The sequence below is a fragment of the Meleagris gallopavo genome, chromosome 2, assembly GCF_905368555.1.
Source record: "Meleagris gallopavo chromosome 2, MGAL_WU_HG_1.1, whole genome shotgun sequence".
In the NCBI taxonomy this organism is placed as follows: Eukaryota; Metazoa; Chordata; class Aves; order Galliformes; family Phasianidae; genus Meleagris; species Meleagris gallopavo.
The window spans coordinates 19,071,423-19,091,997 of NC_139405.1; the positions used below are offsets into that span (position 1 = coordinate 19,071,423).

Genomic DNA, 20,575 nt, shown 5'->3' on the forward strand with positions numbered 1-20,575 from the left:
TGAAAGAGGGCATAGAGTGCCCGGGAAGTGTAGCAAGACTTTTCTTCCAAAATAATTAAAGCAGTTCATTTTGATAGAGAGTTACAGATAACACAAAGGTTGATAACATGCTTTAAAGCCCCACAGAGAGAATGAGAAATGTGCAGCCTAGATTTATTTAGCTTCTAATAAATATTTATTATTTTAAAACAATACATTGTTAGAACTGATTAGGAGAGCTTATTTTTTTTCTTAGAAAAAATACTGGTGAAATAAAATCTGATATACAAGTATTAGCTTCATCTAGATTCTGCTTAAGCAGAAAGTCTTTTCCTTTTCACAGGATAAATCACATTTCACCTTAAAGAACATGCTCTTTTCAATTTTTACTATAAAGCTACGTGGAAAGGAACTTAATACGTGACTTAAAACATAATTCTTCTAATACAATTCAAACTAATGACCACCATAATGTAACTGTATAGTCAATTTTTTAAAAGTATAATACCACGTTCATCGCACTAGTCTCAAAAAAATAATAATCCTAAAAGCTCCTACTTATTTCATGTGTATACATCTATAACATATACACAAAACCTACAGAGAGAGAGTTTTTTCCCCAGGTTACATTGCTTAATAAGTGATCATACCAGCATCTACCATTTAGCAGCACAGATAAACAGCAGGAGAAAGTCCTTTCCTGCTCTGTCAAAGTGACGTACATCATGTATTCCTTTTAGTACTAACCATTGTGAACTCACCTAAAGTACAATTAGTGCCATATTATGCTCAGAACAATTTAGTGGCATCTCTAGATTTAGAAGAGTTACTAATTATTTTTTATTTTATTTTCACCATTACTGATCCTGCCATGAACTAGCGAAACCTTTGGAAACTATGAGCAGACAAAGAATCGTAATCACAGTCTTTATTCTTTAAGATATTCTTCTTTAAATAGGTTATCACTAACAAGTCACAGCTGGAGTTACTGCAAGCACTGAGTGAAGACTGTGGGGCTAATAAAAAGAAATGATTCACGCCTCATTTATGTTCACTTATGTTTTACATTAATAGAAACCAATAATAGGAACCAGTTACCATAAAAGTCATGGACCGTAAATAACACAAATGGCAAATAAGTATCATCTAGTACTTTTCACAGCTGGACAGGAGGATTGCTATATTTGAAAATACTTAATGAATTTTTACTGGAACTTTACTTTTTAAAGACACAGCATCATGATTTGGAGATCTTTTTAAAGATCCTAGTAAGTAAGCAGGCATATTACTTAAACTTATTGCAGATGCTCTCTTGATTTCACTTTCTTAAAGTCTCTCTCTCAAAAAAAAAAAAAAGTTGATTTAGCATGACTGTGAGTCTTTTAAAACAGAATGAAAATTGCTATTGCTTGGAACAGAATAATCAATACTAAAAAAGGTCATTAAAACTGGTAAACAATATTCCAGTAATGCATAAACTGATGATTAAGATATAAAATAAGTTTTGAATTCTTAATGAAATGATTGAGCTATCAAATAAGTTTAAAATAGTTAATAAAGTGATGAACGGTCTCTACTGTAAGATGTTTGCAGAGCTGAATATACAGAGAAAAGAGGAAAGAAACTTTTGTCAAGTAATATCAGAACAGATATATTTGCTTTTGGAAAGTATTCTTTCAGAATATTCTATTTCTTCTTCATAATAAAATATTTCACAAGTGTAAGGGCCAATTCAGATGTCCAAGGAAGCTTTTTTCCCTCTCTTCAGTTTCTAAGAACTTTTAACTCTTTCTCAATTCATAGTTCAAATGAAATTAGTAGAACACAACAAATACTAATGAAAGGAAGATAAAAGAGTTTAACTATGCAAAAGGTTTCTCCAATAAGGCTGTGTCATCACTAATGAAACTGAGGCATATTGCAAAATATTAAGTTTACTCTAAACTTTCCCTTTAGATTTTTCCATTTCTCTGAGTCACGTATTTGTAGAAGCATATCTAGCAATAAACAACTAATGAATATATTTAAGATGACAAGACCTCTAAAAAATCCATTTGCCTATTCCATTGTACAAGATGAACTTCAAAATTTGTTGTAATCTGTGAAAAAAATGTTGCTTAAAAGTATTTTCACATCTGCAATGCCTGCAAGCATTTCAGCCATTCTGTTTCAAAAGGGAACCAGCAATTTTCACCCTGAAAGATACTCACACCGTATGTTATGTTTTTGAATCTGTACTGAATAGCATAAATATTATTGCTACAGATTTGTCTACAGCAGATAGGCATTCTTGTTACTTTATCATAAAATCAAAAACTTGTGATAAAATCTACACAAACTCTTATGTTCTTTACTATCTCCATGCCAGGACAGTCACCAGCACGGAGAAAAGGACAAATGGGACAAATGGGAATATGCTTTCTGTTATAAATGCCTCTGAATGAGCATTGGACTAATTTTAGAATTATCTGAGCTTCCATCAAGCTGTAATTCTAGGTAACTTAGTAATAAAAATGTTAGATCTGTTATAACTAACATACAGGCATCATTAAAATGCTAAAATACACTATCTCACATACACAGAGCTTATGCGTAAAATGCTAAATATCAATTACTCCAAGAGAATGCTAATAGATATCTAATTTTTGTTCTTTTAAGCACATATAATTCTTATCTAATACAGTCAACCCTATCAGCAACACAGTTTCTAGATATTTGAATGAACTGTGGAGTAACAAGTGACTCACCCTGGATGTGACATACATATATACAGGAAAAAGAAGCATGGTGCCAGAAGGTGTTATCACAGAGAACTAGGACACAAGTATAGCTAGTAATTAAATTCCTTACTGTAACAACTTTCAGGATGATGCATTCTGATGGGTTTTCATTTCCAGCTGTTTCATCAGCTCAAAACAGCGTCCTTTCCTTAGACAATACAACCCTAAATTGTCAAAGTGTTGTGCAGGGATTTAGCCGTGTGACTCCCATTAACATCAATAAGAGTCGCACAGCTAAATCCACGCACTGTGCTTTGAAAATCTGCCCCACAGTGTACATCCCAGGGTGCTGAAAGGATTAAAGTATTATATAGTAAATTCCCTCTTTGAGGTGCAGAAAATAAACAGGACTCTTCTGGTTTGTTCTGGAAGGCTGTTTGTGCACTACTGCTGTGTGTACATCCGAACTTAGAAACATCCATAAAATATTCCACACCCAAGCTGAAGCTTGTAAGATACAGTAAAGTGGTTTTGCAAGAGCAACTTAGCAATGTAAAAACTATAATTTTTCTCTTTATTTAAAAAGTATGACTCCTGTACCATTACCACCCACACAAAATCTTCCTTTCTGCCCTGAGAGACCATGCATTTAGTCACATCCCACTGAAGCAGGATAGTCATAGTCATAGCCCCTTTGGTCCCAGAAGATAAGGCTATAATGTCATATATATCTGGTTTTGAACACACAGCCAATTTCAAACTCCCTGATCACTAAACAGTGGGGTCACGCTTTGACTTGGGTCTAACATGAGTCAATGAGCTCATTATACAAAGAAGCTTAAACAGCTAAAGTGTGGGGATGAATGGAGGGAAGGACAAAGGTGGAGAATTTATTTGAAATTGATCCTTATTATTACCAGCAGCGTGGACCTTGTGGGACTCACCTCTATGTCTGGCAGATCTGCATCTGTTCCTTGTGCTCCAACCCAATTACCTCCGCTTTCACATCCCATCACAGATACTGACTTGTCCTCCTTTGGACAAGTCAGGTGTGATACAAAGGTGAGAAAAGCCTCTTGAGTGTGCGTTAGCCCGTGAGACCATGGCAAATTCAACCAATTTACCACATGTAAATTGTGACAGATGGCATGTCTAAACTAAGTTTGAATCTAGCAGTAGCTCAAGTTTAAGACTGTATTTGGAAATAGCCATATCAGTTCAGAGGAGTTAAATATCAATGAAGGTGTATTATATATTGTTAATTGCTCATTACTGTTACTTAATTTCTTCAGTTAAATGGTAGCTTCAGTGAAAGTTACTGTTAAGGTCTTATTTAGAACCACTGTCCTTCTAAAAAAAACATGGGGTTCTGAAGGACTCCATTTTAGGGTCAGTTCTTTTTAATGTTCTCATCAATTACTTGGATGCAGCACTTAAATGCACTCTAAGTTTGTGGATGACATTAAATTGAGAGGAGATGTTGAATTCCTTGAGGGTAGAGAGGTTGTGCAGAGACATCAAATTGGAGAGCTGGGCAACCACCAACAGAATAAAGCAAGTGCCAGATTCTACACCTGGGATGGGGCAGATCTACATATGTGTGTAGACTCGGGGATAATAGGCTGGAAAGTAGTCCCACAGAAAGATAGCTGAGGATTCTGGTTGACAGCAAGTTGAACCTGACCCAGCAGTGAGAACTGAAGTCCAAAGGGCCAACTGTACCACTAGGTGCTCCAGATCCAGCACTACTGTCAGGTGAGAGGAAGGATTGTCTTGCTCTGCTCTGTGTTGTGCAGCCTCACCTCTATCACTGGATGCAGGTCTGAGTGCCATGATACAAGAAAGACATAAAACTATTAGAGAGCATCCAAAGGGGGGCTATGAAGATGGTGAAGGATCCATAGTGCAAGATGTGTGAGGTCCCTCAGCTTGTTTATCTCAGAGCAGAGGAGCTGAGGGGAGGCCTCATGGAGGCTGCAGCTCCTCACGGGGAGCAGAGGGGCAGAGCTGAGCACCTCCCTGTGACAGAGACAGGGCCTGAGGGAACAGCATGGAGCTGTGTCAGGGGAAAGGCAGCCCCAGAGGGCAGTAGGCATGTAACAGGCTGCCCAGGGTAGTAGGCACAGCCCCAGTTCTGGAGTTCAAGGAGTGTTGGATACCACTCTCAGACACAGTGTATGGATTTCAGGTGGGAGCCACGAGTTGGACTCAGTGGTCCTTGTGAGTCTGTTCCAAGTTGGATTCTATCATCCAAAACATGTATGAGAAGATCTGAAGATATTACAGACCTTCAAAGTGAAGTTGGCAATAAAGTTTATGTGTGAGATACATAAAAAAGAAAGTTAGCTGACTGGGCAAACGGAAACATTCTTCAGAATGGAAGACAAAATCCACTGTCTGAAAAGTAACTGTATCAGGCATGTATTGGCAAAAGCTGTATGTCTGAAAAAATATCCACTTGTCATCAAGGGAAGAACATAAAGGTCTCAAAGGTCTATCTACGTGTATATTGGACATATTTCCAGCAGGTATAGCTAAGATGGCAAAAGCTGTTTTGCCATTCTGTGATACGTTTACTCCGACGCGTTATCTTGGAGATCTCCATTACTTAAAAGAAAGGAAAAAAGAGCTATCTGCAACACATGTTGACATCAACAGAAAATAAAATTGAGACCATGACAGTTAAGGAAGGGAGCAGAGCAACCTGATGACTGATGCAGAACAATGTGCTGAAACTTTCATAATTAGACACACAGCTAGTGGACACAAAAGAGCAGAAACTACTCCATATTGAGAGGATAACTTTTAGCCTCCACATGGAAAATAATGTCAAAAAAAGTTAGCAGTTATTTCAACTGCAAATTTGTCCTATTACCTTTAATTTTCCCTAATTGTTTGGAATCTAAAACTTTTACATCTGATGAATCAAGATGATACTCAGTTATATCAGATCTCTTTGACTCTCAGAAATGACATTTTTTTCTCCAAAGCAAAGACTTTTTTACATAACATATAATTTTCTTTAAGACAGGTTTGTTTCAAAGACTTATATCCTCAATGCATTCATGAGTTCTATAAATAAAAAAAAAAAAATAAATCATAAAATATTTAAAAAGCAACCAAAGAGATACTGCAAAATGTTACCTGAGGTTTCTGTCTGCCAATAGGTGGCAGAGCCTCTCCTGTGGAGAAAGCTGGAGGTCTTTTACAAGTTGGCCAGTCATACAGATCATATGTGAAGGGACTCTTCACTCGCTGCTGCTTGTGGCTCAATGGCTTTGACTGCCGGAGCAGTAGTTCCATTGGATCTGGGGATTTTCTGAATGGCGAATTGTATATGCCTGCAATCTGAATAGAAGATGAGGTTACTTTTGAATTCAACTAACTTACAGTTCTCCTCAACAAAGTGTTTAAATAGGATAACGTAATGTATCATCTGTGTTTCAGCCCTTTAAATTCATGTAACTTTAATTTTATGCAAGCAAACAAGAATTATACAGATAATCTTCATGTACCTGAAATTGTACCCTACGTACAATAGAATACTTGCAATGTTCTTAATGCTCTTAAGGTAGTTTTAAAGCTCATTTGTTTTTGTTTTTTTTCCTTTTATTGTATTTATTTGCTAAGTACTGAATAAACAGAATAAAAAAGACATCATTTTAGAGATGCAGGGAAAGGTAAGTAAAAAAGTATATGTTCCTGACCTTGCTTTTCTCCAGCCTCCTCCTAAAGTACAAACATCTTTGAGCTAAAAGGACAATACCCAATTAGCTCTACTGTATTTTTCATTAACATATCCTACTGGGAAAACACAATTTCTTGTCTCTAAAAAGCTAAATACGGCTCATTTCAACCTTACTTAATGGACAAAACTAATCAAAGATGGTAGCTTACTCAAAATATTTTTAGCAAATTCTGAGGCCCATAAACTTAAATTCTGTAAGCATTCTGGATCTGACAATATATTCTTGTCCATGTTATACATTCTCTTCTTTGTGTAAACTATACTATTATATTATCAGTGTAACTGTGTGATAGTAAAAAGAACATGAATAGAGATTAGTGGTAGAAACATATTCATTCCAAACAACTACTGGTTGTTCCTTCAGCTCATCAGCATATCAAACTAAATTACAGAGATCCATGCTTCAAATACCTGGCAAGCAGGATTAATCTGTGTGATTATGAGTGACTGCAAAATAGAAGTCCGTGTGTTATTCTGGGCTGTAAGAAATGGCATTGCTTCTATACTTCATATTTAGAGAAGTATTAATAGCCATATGAGTTTAATGATCTTCTGAAACTGCATTTTGTAATCTATATTGTGATACTATGCATGTTCTTGACATTTCTTTGTTCAAACGTTTGGCAGTAATGTGTATTTCATACAGTGTTCAAACACTGAAATGCAGCTGTCTCAAAGTGCACAAATTGGATTGACTTTTAGCACTTTTAATGACACCTAAATTAGCCATAATAGGTTTGGGAACCCGCTGATTCAGTGTCATTTGGATTACTATTGCTGAAAAGTTGCCTTAAGTAAGAGTAATGTTTCACTGCTCTGTTTTCACATATTATCAGGTTAAAAATACAAATAGTATAACAAATATGAAAACAGATTTGGATTTTTAGCGAGGCTTATTTGTGAAGCCAGCTGGACACTTTACAAGATGTTGTGCCTTCTACTGTTGAAACTCTACTTAAGATCTGGGTCGAAATTAATTATGAAGTGCATTTTAACTAATGATTTTTCAAGCAATCCTGTTAATTACTTTACATTTTAATTATATGTGTTCAAGTATTCAAACAGACAGATAGCAGAGCAATCAGTAGAGTTCATATCTGGATAGATAAAATTAATACTAATTTACTCTAAAATCCCTAAGGTTTGTGGGTATGTTTTAAGCCTAGATTTAAAATTAGGAAAGTTTGGTAGGGGATGAGTTTGATTCTATTTTCTAGTTCAGATCAATCTCTGCTAAAATTGCTTCCATTAATTTTAAAATATCTCTACAAATCAGAGTCATTTTTGCAATTCCTTGTGTAAGTGCTGTGTACTGATGAATGCCTTATTCACTCTACCCTCTGCAGAGAGATGGCAGTATGCAGAAATGTAAGAATCTGAACAATCAGAGCCCTTGGCATTTAATAGATTTTCATATATTCTTGAAACAATTACTATAAGTTAAAAGCTTTAACTTCATCTTTTCCCTGCTTTAATACAATATCCTCTCAACTACAAAACTACTGTATTTAGGATCGCTTTTTTAATATTAAAAAATATCATAAAATACTAACTCATACTTTGATTTCAATATTTTCTTCACCTCTAGTCCACAAGAATATATTTTACCTTCCCAAATATTATGATAGGTTACAGAAAGTATCTGTAGACAGATACTTACTTCCTGACAGAAAGGGAGTATGACATTTTTCTGTACTCATGTTCTTCACAACTCAGAAAGTCCTCTGTCAAAGCCAGATTTCTGGGACTTCATTTCCAGGAACAATTTTCCAAAGTGACAAACACTATGGGGAAATCTATGCTACTTTTAAAAAACCTGCAGCTGAGTTATTTGCAGTACTGTCATGCTAACTTCCAACTCAATAAGACCAAGGTAATCTCAGGAGGCGACTCTGCTAATAGCTTCTTGCTGACCTCCTTGCATCAGCCTCTTCTGCTGAATGGTGGCCCAGTGGTGAATATGGCAAATGAGGTGTGAAAGCACAGATTTTTTTTTTTATTTATTTTTATAAGACTATGGTTCTCACCCGTCAGAAAAGAAAAAAAAAAAGAAAAAAAAAAAAAAAGAAAAAGAAAAAGGAGAGAGAGAAATGAGTTATAGAATAGATATATTTTTCCCCTAGAATTCTCGGCCTCAGACCTTCCATCATGGAAACCCAAGCATGACCTGGAATATTAATTGTGTCAGGTCAAGCATACTGGCAAATGTACCATTTGTTACCCAGTCATCCTTAGCATTACATTAATATTTTGAATGATTTTGCATTTCTAACACTCTATCATCTAGTTTCTCCCAAATATTTTCTTACATTTGTAATTAATGATGGTATACTAAAAAAAAAAAAAAAAAAATTAAATTAGAAAAAATAATTTAATGTGTATGTTTTTTTTAATATTCTGTATCACTTCCACCTCTAATTGTAAACTTAATGTACGCTGCAGAATGGCCTTTTTTTTTTTTTTTGTCTCTATCTCCTTATTATTTCTAGAAATAGAGAAAAATGTAATTGATATTTGTTCCCAGAATTTAACAAAGAAATTATTTAGAAGCTTGCCTTGAAAACAAAACTATGCAGCAAAAGAAACGAAGTGTGAGGAGGAAAGTGGAGAAAGAGAAAAGGCAGAAGTAGAAAGGAAAAGACACAAGAGTGTTGATTATGTTAGATATTTCCTCAGAAAAGATCAGTGATCATGAGTGGTATAATAAAATGGGAACAATGACGTTGCAATTTTACTTATGAATTAAAATATATATAATTGCTTGACTTTAAGTAATTAAATCTACATCCGCTATTCCAAACAAGACTTGCCTTAGCAGATACAGGGTAACAACTGCTTTGCGAATTATTACGTACATGCAAAATTAAAAATCAACAAGATGAGTTGAAGACAAACTGCAAGTATGAAGTAAATAGAAAATGCATCCTCACATATTAGAAATACAATCTGCTGTAATTGAACAGAACTATAATAAAGATAAGTTTTAATTTTCTTTTCATATCAACTCCAAAATTCTAAAATAATATATATAATGAATATAAATGCTTCTATTAACAGCCATTTAATTTTGAAAAAAATACCTTAGACAGAAGTGGTCTTTGCAAGAAATTGTCAAAATAAGACCATGAATAAGGCTCTACTTTCTAACTCTGCTCTCTTAATAATGTCTTAAATAAATCCTTCTTCAAAATTCATGTCAGGAGACAGAAAAGACTTCAGCAAAATAGGGACTAAACTCAAAAATCCTTTTTTTCTCCACTGTAATTTGTAAAAAAAGCTAAGCAAGCTGAGAGAAGAGGTAAGAGATCTCTAAAAGCCATAAAAGTAAAAGCATGAAGGAGAGCTGTGAATGAAATATATGCTAGAGAAGGGATTGCTGAATCAACACTGACCAGTGCACTTCATCATAATTATCAGGACATACTACTGCCAGGGGATTTATAAAAATCCCACTCAGCAAATAATTGCCCTGCTGTTAGGAGATAGTCGGAGTGTTAACACACTGTCACAGTCCAGTGTTTAGTAAGATATTCAACATTCAATTACTCTTGCTGAGAACTAAAAGGAAACATGATCGTTTCTCAGCTACTGCAGTTATGCTTCCACATGAATTCCAGTGAACAATCTTGTTAATCCCCAGATATAGTTTCTCTGAGAGGTAAAAGAAATACCTTAAAACATTAATGATTCACAAGAAAAACCCTTGTTTAAATGATGCTGCAGCCACATCTGCAAGAAAAAATAAATTTAAAACTTCTAAATACGTAGCTTATTACAGCCTGTCAAAATATTCCATGCATTATGAAAACAGGATACCTGTAATGTGACATTTATTGAGTAAATATTCATCTATTAAAATTCTGTATAACAATAATCTAGCAACAAGTACAATGAAATGATGTCCACTAAATCAAATTTGAAACTTCAAAATACTTAAGACACATTACAGTGGCTTAACAGGAATAATCTGTTACTTTAAACTAATATGAATATATATTTCTATGAACAATTGAGTGTGAATTTTATTGATATATTGGAAGAATATCACGGTCTAGTTCACCATTCGAATTCAAAATAAAATTTTCTTACAATGGCTGACAATAGAAAAACAGTCACCCAATTTTATAAACAACAGTTCAGTGCTCAACAAGACAATGCTACTTTTTAGGCCTGATCCTGTAAACTTTAATTTAAAAAAAAATAATAAATAATAAAAATATACTCTAAGGAATTGCTTCTCAAAGAATTGGAGGACCTTGCTTGTGATTGTAGTTAAGGTATTTTAACTTTGAGATAGCACTTTTATTCAAAGACAGAAGAATTCATAAATGAGTGATGAGGAGTGTATACTCTTTCAAGTGGGATTAATTACCTGTCTTCTGCTTAATATAAATACTGCTTAAACAGAGTAATAGAAGCATTAATTATTGTTATTCTGCCTTCAGATTTTAAAGCTTGGTTCAGTCCTTTTCATCTGTGAAATGTTTGTTTGATATCAAAACAATAATGCAATCACATTTTAAATGCATGGTTAGGAGTAAACTAGGCTGCAATTTTATAGACTATACAAAGAGGTATCAATGTAACATTCAAGTCTGGAACCCTGCTCACAGATCATAAAATCAACCACGAACCCTGCAGAGACACTAAGCTCAACTGCAGGAAATGCAGAATGTTTTTTGAGTCTCCAAGCAGGTAACTGCTTGGGTATTTACACAAAATGACAAAAGAGGAACAAAATCTTAGCTTAATGCATGGATCAATATGACACAATATCCAAAACATAGCAGCATAGCAAATGCTGAGGAATCCAAAAATGTATCTATCTTCCACTGTTTAACTCTCTGACTGAGGTTTATTTCATCAGATCTCTTTCTTGAGCAGGCTGTTCATGACTGACCAGATCAGGAATAATGACTTGAATGAGTGAGTGATGGCATGGGAAATGATACTTGTTATAAAGATGCAAAACAGTGATGGAACATTCAAAGTTTTGTTATTGACTTCTCATTTGACTTCTAACTGATTTCAAAACAAGCAGAAAATAGGTTTTAGCTTGATTAATGACTTTATTTTAAAAATAGGAATGGGAAATTCCATTAGAGTTATCACTTGTTCTTTAAGAGTTGTTGTAAGCATGGGATCATATACGAATTCTAGGAACCTCTGAAATAAGCCTGCTTCTACAAACACCCTGTGAAAATGGGAATTTAAAAGATTAGTCTGAAGAATAATCCCTGAAGGTGGTTGCACATTCTATCAACTGCATATGAAAACACAGTATGTGTTTCCTCTCTGCCCAGGAATATATTGTAAGCTAGTATTATTTACACTCATGAGAAGTCTTCCAGAACCCTAAAATACTTATTTAAATGGATGATAATATTCATGTCTTTAAAATTAAAATTTCATATGCTCTCATTTTGATAATGGAAAAAGTTACCTTTGTTAAAAATAAAAATCAACTTGAAAATCACTGCTTTTCTCACTGACTAAAGAGAAATCCTTTTAAGTACATCATTTAGTAACTCAGAATTTCTAAAACTAGAGGTTTCTTAGGACAAAATTTCAGAAGACTAGAGAACACCTTCTTAACAGAAAACCATGGAAACCACGTTAATTTATTTTGCTTAAGAAAAAAAATGCTAGAGACTTCATTCACTTCACCAAAAAATACCAATATAGAACAAAATCATGTAACATTTAATTGTTTTTCACTGTTCCCCGTCTCTGTTGCATTGCACTTACATGTGAATGTTCTCTCACTAATATATATTCTGACATTTATTATCCAATTTGTTGTAGTAAACCTATAGGATTAGACAATGACTAAAAACTCAAAAAGTGGCAGTGTGTTTAAGAAAGCAGTCCTCAATGACACCAGTAAAATCTTAAGTGAAGATTTAATTAATGTTCATTGTATCATATATAGGAAAGAACAAAGAAGGAACCAAGCCACAGTACATAGATTAGCACAGATAGAAAAGGGTGATGTAATAACAAACAAACAAACAAACAAAAAACCCCCACAAGATTTTCTTAAAAAGACAGTTGAAATAGAAAACTTAAAAACAAATAAAACATGCAAAATAAAGGCAAAAACAATATCAGGAAAGATATACAGTTCTCCTGACGCCCATTGCAGGATGGACAGACTTCCCAGATTAACAGTATATATTATACTAAATATAAGCATTGAATATTGAATAAACTGTGCAAGTTAATGAAATAACTTTACTAGTATACCATTAACTTGCCTAAGAGCTGAAAAACAAAAGAATTGGTGTGTACATCACTCATCTTGAAGTCTCATTAAAGCAAGGATACCATCAGTGCTACTTCTTAATCAACAAGAAGGTTTGCTGTTGAGAAATGTACAGCATTTTATCTTCATGACTTCTCCCATGCCATTCCTGACCTTCCCTCTTCTCATGCACTCATCTCTAATTCAGCAAGTATTTCTCATATTACAGTTTCAAAAATTACCTCAGTAAGATCACAAATCACACCAAACTTGTATAAAAACCAGCTGGGCTACTGTGTATCAGGCAAATTTACCCCAATAACTACTTCAGAAACATCAGTGGAGCTCCACTCTATGCAAGTGTGTGTGAATGTGGCTCCATGTGTGAGTGACTCAGTTCATATTTGTACTGTGTTGTAATTTCTCTGCAATAGGGATTTTTTCTCAAAAGCATGTAGCACACCGTACACAAAGCCCACATTCAATATGTAACTCCCTGAGTTTTCTGACCCTGCAGCACTTCCACCCTTTTGCCATCTCAATTGAGAATAAAACACAAAATGTGGTCATGTTTTTTATAAGATCTCAGCATGTACACTTTTGATAGATCACACAGCTTGTCCTTTAAACTCTGCCATTAATCCTATCCGCAGGAGTGGAGGAAGAGTTTTGTTGTCTAGAAAAAACATAGAAACACAGGTTATGCAATTCAGTTTCTGAAAAAAGTATGTCTATATGGACAAATCCTTAAACTGACTTGCAGGACTTGGCATAGGGTCAATCCCAAAAATCTTCACATCTTATTGTAAGTTCCTCCTAGCAACAGATGATCAGTTAGTGTAAAATCTTTCTCGTTTCTTTGGACAGAAAAAAACAGACACATTTTCTTGCTGGCATTACATAGAAGGTTATCTATAATGATTTTATAAGAAGCAGCCTCTAGAAAATTAGTGTACAGTATTGTTGTGCAACACGGTTAAAATGAATTATTTTTCCCAATTTTAAGTTCACCCTTTCACTTTAAAGAATAGAATGAAAATGTCTCATTTTTAGGGAGCATGAGAAACAGAGAAATTCTTCTGGACACACTTGAAAAAGACATACTTCCCCTCTCTAGTGAGATGATCACCACTTCTGGGAGAAAAGAAAAGTTTGATTGAAAAGGATATAAGCAAAAATGAAAAATATGCAGAAGTTGGGTTGTAAACTGCCACTAAATAGCTATGCAGAGTGAATACAGGGTAAATTCTGGAGATACCCTTTAACTTCCAGCCCTTATCTTCTTTTTACATCACCACTGTGTTGAGAAGCAAAGCTACGGTTCTGAGTGTTCCCAAGATGAGTAATCAATCCAAAAGAGCAAGAGCTGCGCTCAAATTCTAAGCAAACTAAACATTTTTTATTGTCTGCAGAAATAATTCCAACTTCATTTTTGGAGTTCAGAATCAGAAGAATTAACCCTTTAGATGAAAACATATCTTTGTTCAGGTACAGTGCCTTCCAGAACCACAAACAGCCCAATTACTGGCCACTTCTAGTTTACCCTATTTTGTCCTTTGACAGAAACATTAAACAGCATTAACTGAGATTGCTTACAAGCAAAGTGAGTAAGTAGGTGAGTATAGTTTCCCTTGAATTATTTTCCTTTACTGAATATCTGTGAATAAAGAGAAATATTTGGCTTCCCAAACAGAAGTGAATATGCAAAGAAGGCTTTCTGATCAAACATACTTGTCACAAATACTATAAGAAGAGTTTTTTGTAAATTGAGAATCCTTTAGAAATAATATAATAACAGAACACTGTAGCATAAAGTGCTTTATAGAGTAATGTTATTAAAATGTAGCTGCAAGTCTGAGAGCTAGGAAATCTCACTTTTTCCTCTTTAATTTAAATAGGATTTTTTTATGGTATAAGCTTTGGAAAGTAGTAAGAAGCATCTGACTTCTTGGCAGAGAAGCAGTAAGTGGATATTAATCACATACGGATAGGTAAAGATGTTCAGTGATTGGGGCACCTACGTTAAAAAAAAAAATAAACATTTTAGTTCATCTTCAGGATGTATTAGTGCTTATAATTAATGGTAATTCCATTCTCTGAATCTTTTAGAGACAGGATAATAAAATTACAACATTAAAAAGAAAAGAAATAAAATGTAAAAGGTAAGAGCTAATTCATTCTTCATGCTAGCTCAGTCCTTGGCCTTTTCTGAACAGACACTGCCAGTAGTAACAAATTATGTATAATAATTTTTTGATGTGGACTGTTCACTCAGGACTAAGCTAAAATGACCAAACTTGCAGCCTTGTTTCTTAAACTGTGCATCTGAAGATCACAGGGCAGTGCTTTATCTGAATCCTTATCTTTATAAGAATAACACTGCCAGGTGTCCAGAGACAGTTTCATTTTAAATAACCTTTATCCTGTTCTTGGTAGTTAATAAATGAAATTTCATAGTTTTTTTAACTGTTTAACAGTCTATGCTGTGAAGTTAGCATGCTGCAAAACAATATTGCAGAGAGAATGAGTCAATTTGGTCTTCAAAGCAAGCACAATACAAGGTCTAGTTAATGTTGTGGGCTTACATTTTTTTCTGTTCAAGCTATTTCTTCTCTTAGTATTTAAGAGAGGCGGGAACTGGAGGAATACTGAGGCAAAACCTGAACACTTAAATAATCCAAAAATGGAAAGCCCTAATAACTACAAATCTTTTAAATACAGATTGAAGGAAACTGCAAGAGTATTCTTGGCTTATCATTATATTGCCCCATGCCCCATTTTTTTTACTCTTCCGTAAGCACACTCGGTTGGTCTCTGTCAAAGACAGCACTGTGGGCCACGAGAGCCTTTAGTTTGACTCAGTTAGGACCTCAAATTTTTCGGGGCCCAAGAGAAAGAATCCTAGACTAGAAGATTTTAGACTAGAAATTCTTTACTGTGAGGGGAGACACTGGAACAGTTTGCCCAGAGGCTGTGGATGCCCCCTCTCTGGAAGAAATCAAGGCTAGGCTGGATGGGGCTGTGAGCAACCTGGTCTAGAGGGAGGTGTCCCTGCCTATAGCAGAGAGTTGGAACTGGATGATCTTAAAGGTCCCTTCCAACACAAACCATTCTATGACTCTATGATTTTGATGTTTATAAGTCAAGAGTCTGAGTAGGCATACATTCAAAACTGCACAATTCTTTTTTTTTTTTTTTCAAGGTCTCAGGAGTAAACACATTCAGATAGAAGATCCCACTGAAAAGAGGACCAATATTAATTCTAATATTCTAATATTCTAATTTTAATATTAAATCTAATCTCAGCAGAAGTTTTGCTTTCTGGACTAGCTTCAGACCACTTTTTCTTAAAAAAATTAAGTAGTATATGAATTTTTTGAAAATGTTAACCAGATAAATTTATCTGCTTAAAACCAGAGGAAAGTTGGAGACAAGAGCACTAAATTTTCACTTACTTCACCCAGTACAGTTGTCTCCTAAAACTAAAGTGTAAGGGGGTAGCTACAGTAGTGCTAGCAGCAGTTGACACGCTTGCTCTCACCCAGGATCAGACTCACTTCAGCACTGTTTCTTGCTCCACCAAGAGATATTGAAACAATCCATTTCAGTATTCTAGCTTGACACTGCTTATTTGGATCTAGTCTATCATACATTCTAACCATCATTGTAAGACCAAAGACCAAAATTTGCAAAATTTGTTGGAAAGTTGGAAATAGCAATGATAGGCATTGCTCAACCACACTTCGACAAATGTAGACTCTTCACACTCACATTTACAAAGTGTCATCAGTGTATTCAGTAATTCTAGTCCATCTTTCATTGACTTTACGGTTTGTCAGCCCTTTCCAAAGGATGGTCCTTCCTACAAATGTCCACCTTGCTAGTATGACAAAGAGCAGAAACTATTCAATTACAGTGAATTTAGTGAATACATAGACAGAAATTAAAGAGATAGAGATGGATTATACATATAGATAAACATACTTACGATAGACATTAAATATTAACGTTAAGGATCTTTTTCATTTATTACTGACAACTGAAAAAACAGATCACGACCTCTGTAACAGAAACATTACACTGTGATTACGGACCAGTAAAATCTTAATTATTTCAAGTTCCACATCTTAAAAAGAACTTGTAATTCATTCATAGTATGACTAATGAAAATAATGAAAAAAATAGAAATAGGCTTGCATCGTTATTTCTACTCTATTTCCAGTAATAAATGACACGAAATATTCTGAACAAAGGCAAAGTCTTGTTAAATATGTACTGCAATTTTTATTGTACTCATCATAAAGTCAGAATTTATCCCACTGTTAAGGTAAAAAGAAAAAAGGATAACATTCTTACACATATAAAAATTAAAATTTGAAATAGAGGATGTTATTTTTAAAATGGAATTTTACTTGGAAGCCTTATAGTTGCTATCTCACAGATTTATTTTTTGCTGTATTTTTACACTAGAGTCTCTTGCAAAAAGCAACCAGTAGGTGGAGCAGACAACATGATTTAATACCTGCAAACTTTTTTTTTTTTCATAATTATGGGAATCATGTATGAGAAATTTTCTTCAAAGGAAGCTAATGTGCGTTAGATATTACTTGACTAGTTATTGAAACTACTGACATAGGTTAAAAGCTCAGTGTTTCATAACTACAAAGCTTTAGAGCTCAAATTTTATTTTTCCAGACATTACTTGGCAACGAACTCAGCTTAAATCAAACAAAATTTGCTTTCTTTTTTCAAGCCAACTCTTACCTGTAAAGAGTATTGTATCTGTATTGCATAGATACTTCTGGTACTATAGATAGAAAAAAAGAGAAAGAAAAAAGTTGCTGTTTTTCAGAAAAGCCAAAAAACATTTTTCTGCGATGAAGTTGGCAGGATATATAAAAAATATATGTTTTCCTTTGTTCATCTTCCTTTTCCTTAAACTTCTTTGCTAAAATAATTCTTTAATCCAAATAAATGCCTTATGTCTATTAGAATGTTTGTGTAAATGCAATGTATTTGTACACATAGCAATGGGAAACAGTTGTGTTTTGTTAGATTTTCATGTCAAAATACACTCCATTAATTGTTTGCAAAACATAAAGTGTAAAACATAGTATACATACAGTCTTTACAATCCAACTATTTCCCTGAATGTCACTGTTTCATATTAATGGAAATCAGTATGCCAAAGGGGAAAAAAAAAAGATGTAATGCAGATTTAAATGTAGGCATGCCTTTTCAATACTTTTAGGTAGATCAAACTTCCTGCCTGAGATTAAAGTTTTCACACACTTATTCTGCTCATATTTTGAGCTTACTAGAAGCTGTGTAATTGTATTAATTCTACAGCTAATATACCATGGCTCTCAACAGAGCTAATTAGTTTAGGTTCAGCCCCATGTTATAGCTCTAGGTTGGCTTGGAAAGCAACCAAAGTAAGCTCAGAGCTGTCTATATAAGGCTATGTGTATATACCTGCTCCCAACAACAAATAATGTATAGTAATTCAGAATTTAATGTCCATTTCTTTCTCTCTTTTTTTTTTTTTTTTTTTTCCTTTATAAAGGAAACAGTTTAGGAAAGAAATAAATGCTTGAATAGAAAGTAAACACCAGAAAAAAAAAAAAAAAGTTGACTTTATCATAAGCCATAATAACATAAAAACATACTAGACAACCCTAGTATTGCATATTTAATAGCAGCATTTGTAAGATTTACTTTTTGAAATGTGAAATAATGCTACCAATTAAAAATTGGCACAGCCTTGTATACATGTATATATTTTTAATCAGTGTGATAAGATTATATCTGTGAAATGCAAATTCTGAATTCAATACAGGATTAACAGTCTTTAAAGGCACAAGGGATCACTGTATTATCTGCTACACCGTGTAGAGCTACATGCTTGGTTATTTCCCTGTTTAACCTGTAACATATTTCTGAGATAGTTTTGTGGGCTTTGGCTTGTAGAAAGAGGGACTTGACATATCTTTCTTTACCGACAATTCCTTTCTGACAGTAAGTAAACACACCTTTTTCCATGCTTGCAATAAAACAAAAAGATTCACAATATATAGGATATATTAGAAACTATTATTGCAGATACAGATTTTGTAATGCTGTCCATATAGCTCACTTGAGTATCTGCAGCCTTGATCCCTGGTGTGGCTTAGCTCCACCACTACAAAAACTTTAGCAGATCATCTGTACTCACTGGGCTTTAGTTAATACACGACTTTAAAATAAATCCATTTTATCAGCCTCCTCTTTTCATTTGCTATGTCCCCAGATTACAAAAGATATCATTTCCTTCACTCACTCAGAAGTGTTGATTTTTGCTGCCTGGTTATACTGAGACAATGAACAGACCTTACTCTGTAATCCAGTTATCTATCCTTTGAAGATAGCAAGAAGCACTTGTAGTCAGGTCAGAAGAGCAAGGATATTCAGAGCAAATTGCCAGGCACAAAGCATAAAAACAGTAAATTCTGAAGCAAAATCATTTGCTCTGTATCTTAGAAAGATATTAAGTTTTATGATTACGAGGAATTGTTAAATACACAGCTTGATGACAATAAATTGATGGTTGCTGTTTTTCAAGGTGTTTGCAGGTGTTCCCTTGATTTATATTCATTCATACTTCAAAATACTACCTTAGAAAGATAGTTCTTGAAGCAAAGTTCTGTGATAAAGGAAAAATTCTGTAGACTGAGTCACTGTATACACAAGTTATCTTTGCAAGCAAAATCAAGTATATTTTTGTTTTGAAAGAATCTGAAAATGTAATTGTGTAAAATCAAAACCCAAATTCATCAGATCATAATAATTACTGCAGCCCATTACCAGAAGACCTCCAGGTGCATGGCTGAAATAAGGCCCCTCTTGCCATTCCTTAAATAAGTGTCAATAAGTTTGCTAAGACAGCATTATCAGAAGTGAACTAAGTTTACTAAAATCTTTTTAGACAGCAAGCTTCTTAATTGTCAATAAAAATCCAATTTTTTGCTCCAGGTTAATGCATTAATGTCTATCTATTTGTTTTACATAAGTTTCTCCAACACAAATATAGTATAAAGCAAAAGAAAAAACAATGCACAGATAATTGTTAATATTCTAGTTTTACATCTGGAGAAATTAATTACTGTGAATTAATTTCAGTTACTAACTCCCTCAGAAAAAAAAGTCATTCAGAATTTTTTTCTGCTGTTACTAAAAAGCATTTTTATCATGCTATTTTTTTTAATAAAATTACTCATGTTTTATTGGAAAATTGATTTTTTTTTTTATAACTGATATCCAGTCAATGCATATATATTTTAGGTAATGTTTAGATTACAAATGATTCCCAAACAGAAGAAAATATTAATTTTCTGCCACTAAGTGGCATGGTATTTTTCTTGCTTTCCTTAGGATTTGCACTTCTTCCACACAGATAATCTATATAGATAAATAACCAATCAGATACATAAAGTAAGAAAAGAGTATGAATCAAGAAAAAGAAGCATTTAGTTCACATCAGCATATCCCAACTGTCTGTTATTCCTTATTCATATGAAGTAAAACCAATCACTAGGCACTTATGGTCTATGTGAAAGTTTAAAAAAGAGCACTAACAAAAGGCAAAAGCACAAGCATTACCGATCATATTCATTTTGTCTGAGATACATGTATGGCTATGCTGTCTGCAAAGCAGCATACATAAGAAAGCTTGAAAAATATATCACTTTTATCAATACAAAACAAATTAATCAGTAAATATTTAAAATTTATGAGGCATTTCTATGTAAAAACAATTATGCTAAATAAGCTGATTCAGGCAGTTCTAGGAAAAGCTTTTAAAGAAAAACTGCATTTACAATCTGTCTTGAAAACAAAGAGAAGATA

At 34.0% G+C, this 20,575-nt stretch overlaps 1 protein-coding gene across 9 annotated transcripts in view; it reads right to left on the reverse strand.

Moving 5' to 3' along the window:
* SPATA17 (spermatogenesis associated 17) overlaps positions 1–20,575 on the reverse strand; it is a 180,665-nt gene that overhangs the window by 122,594 nt on the left and 37,496 nt on the right. For all 9 annotated transcript variants that reach the window (XR_014881915.1, XR_014881910.1, XR_014881914.1 and 6 more), the window contains one exon: positions 5,844–6,047. Coding sequence is in view for 2 of the 9 variants with exons in the window: in XM_031552359.2 (XP_031408219.2) it covers positions 5,844–6,047 (204 nt within the window). In the remaining 7 variants the exon portion in view is untranslated. The remainder of the gene's footprint in view (positions 1–5,843; positions 6,048–20,575) is intronic.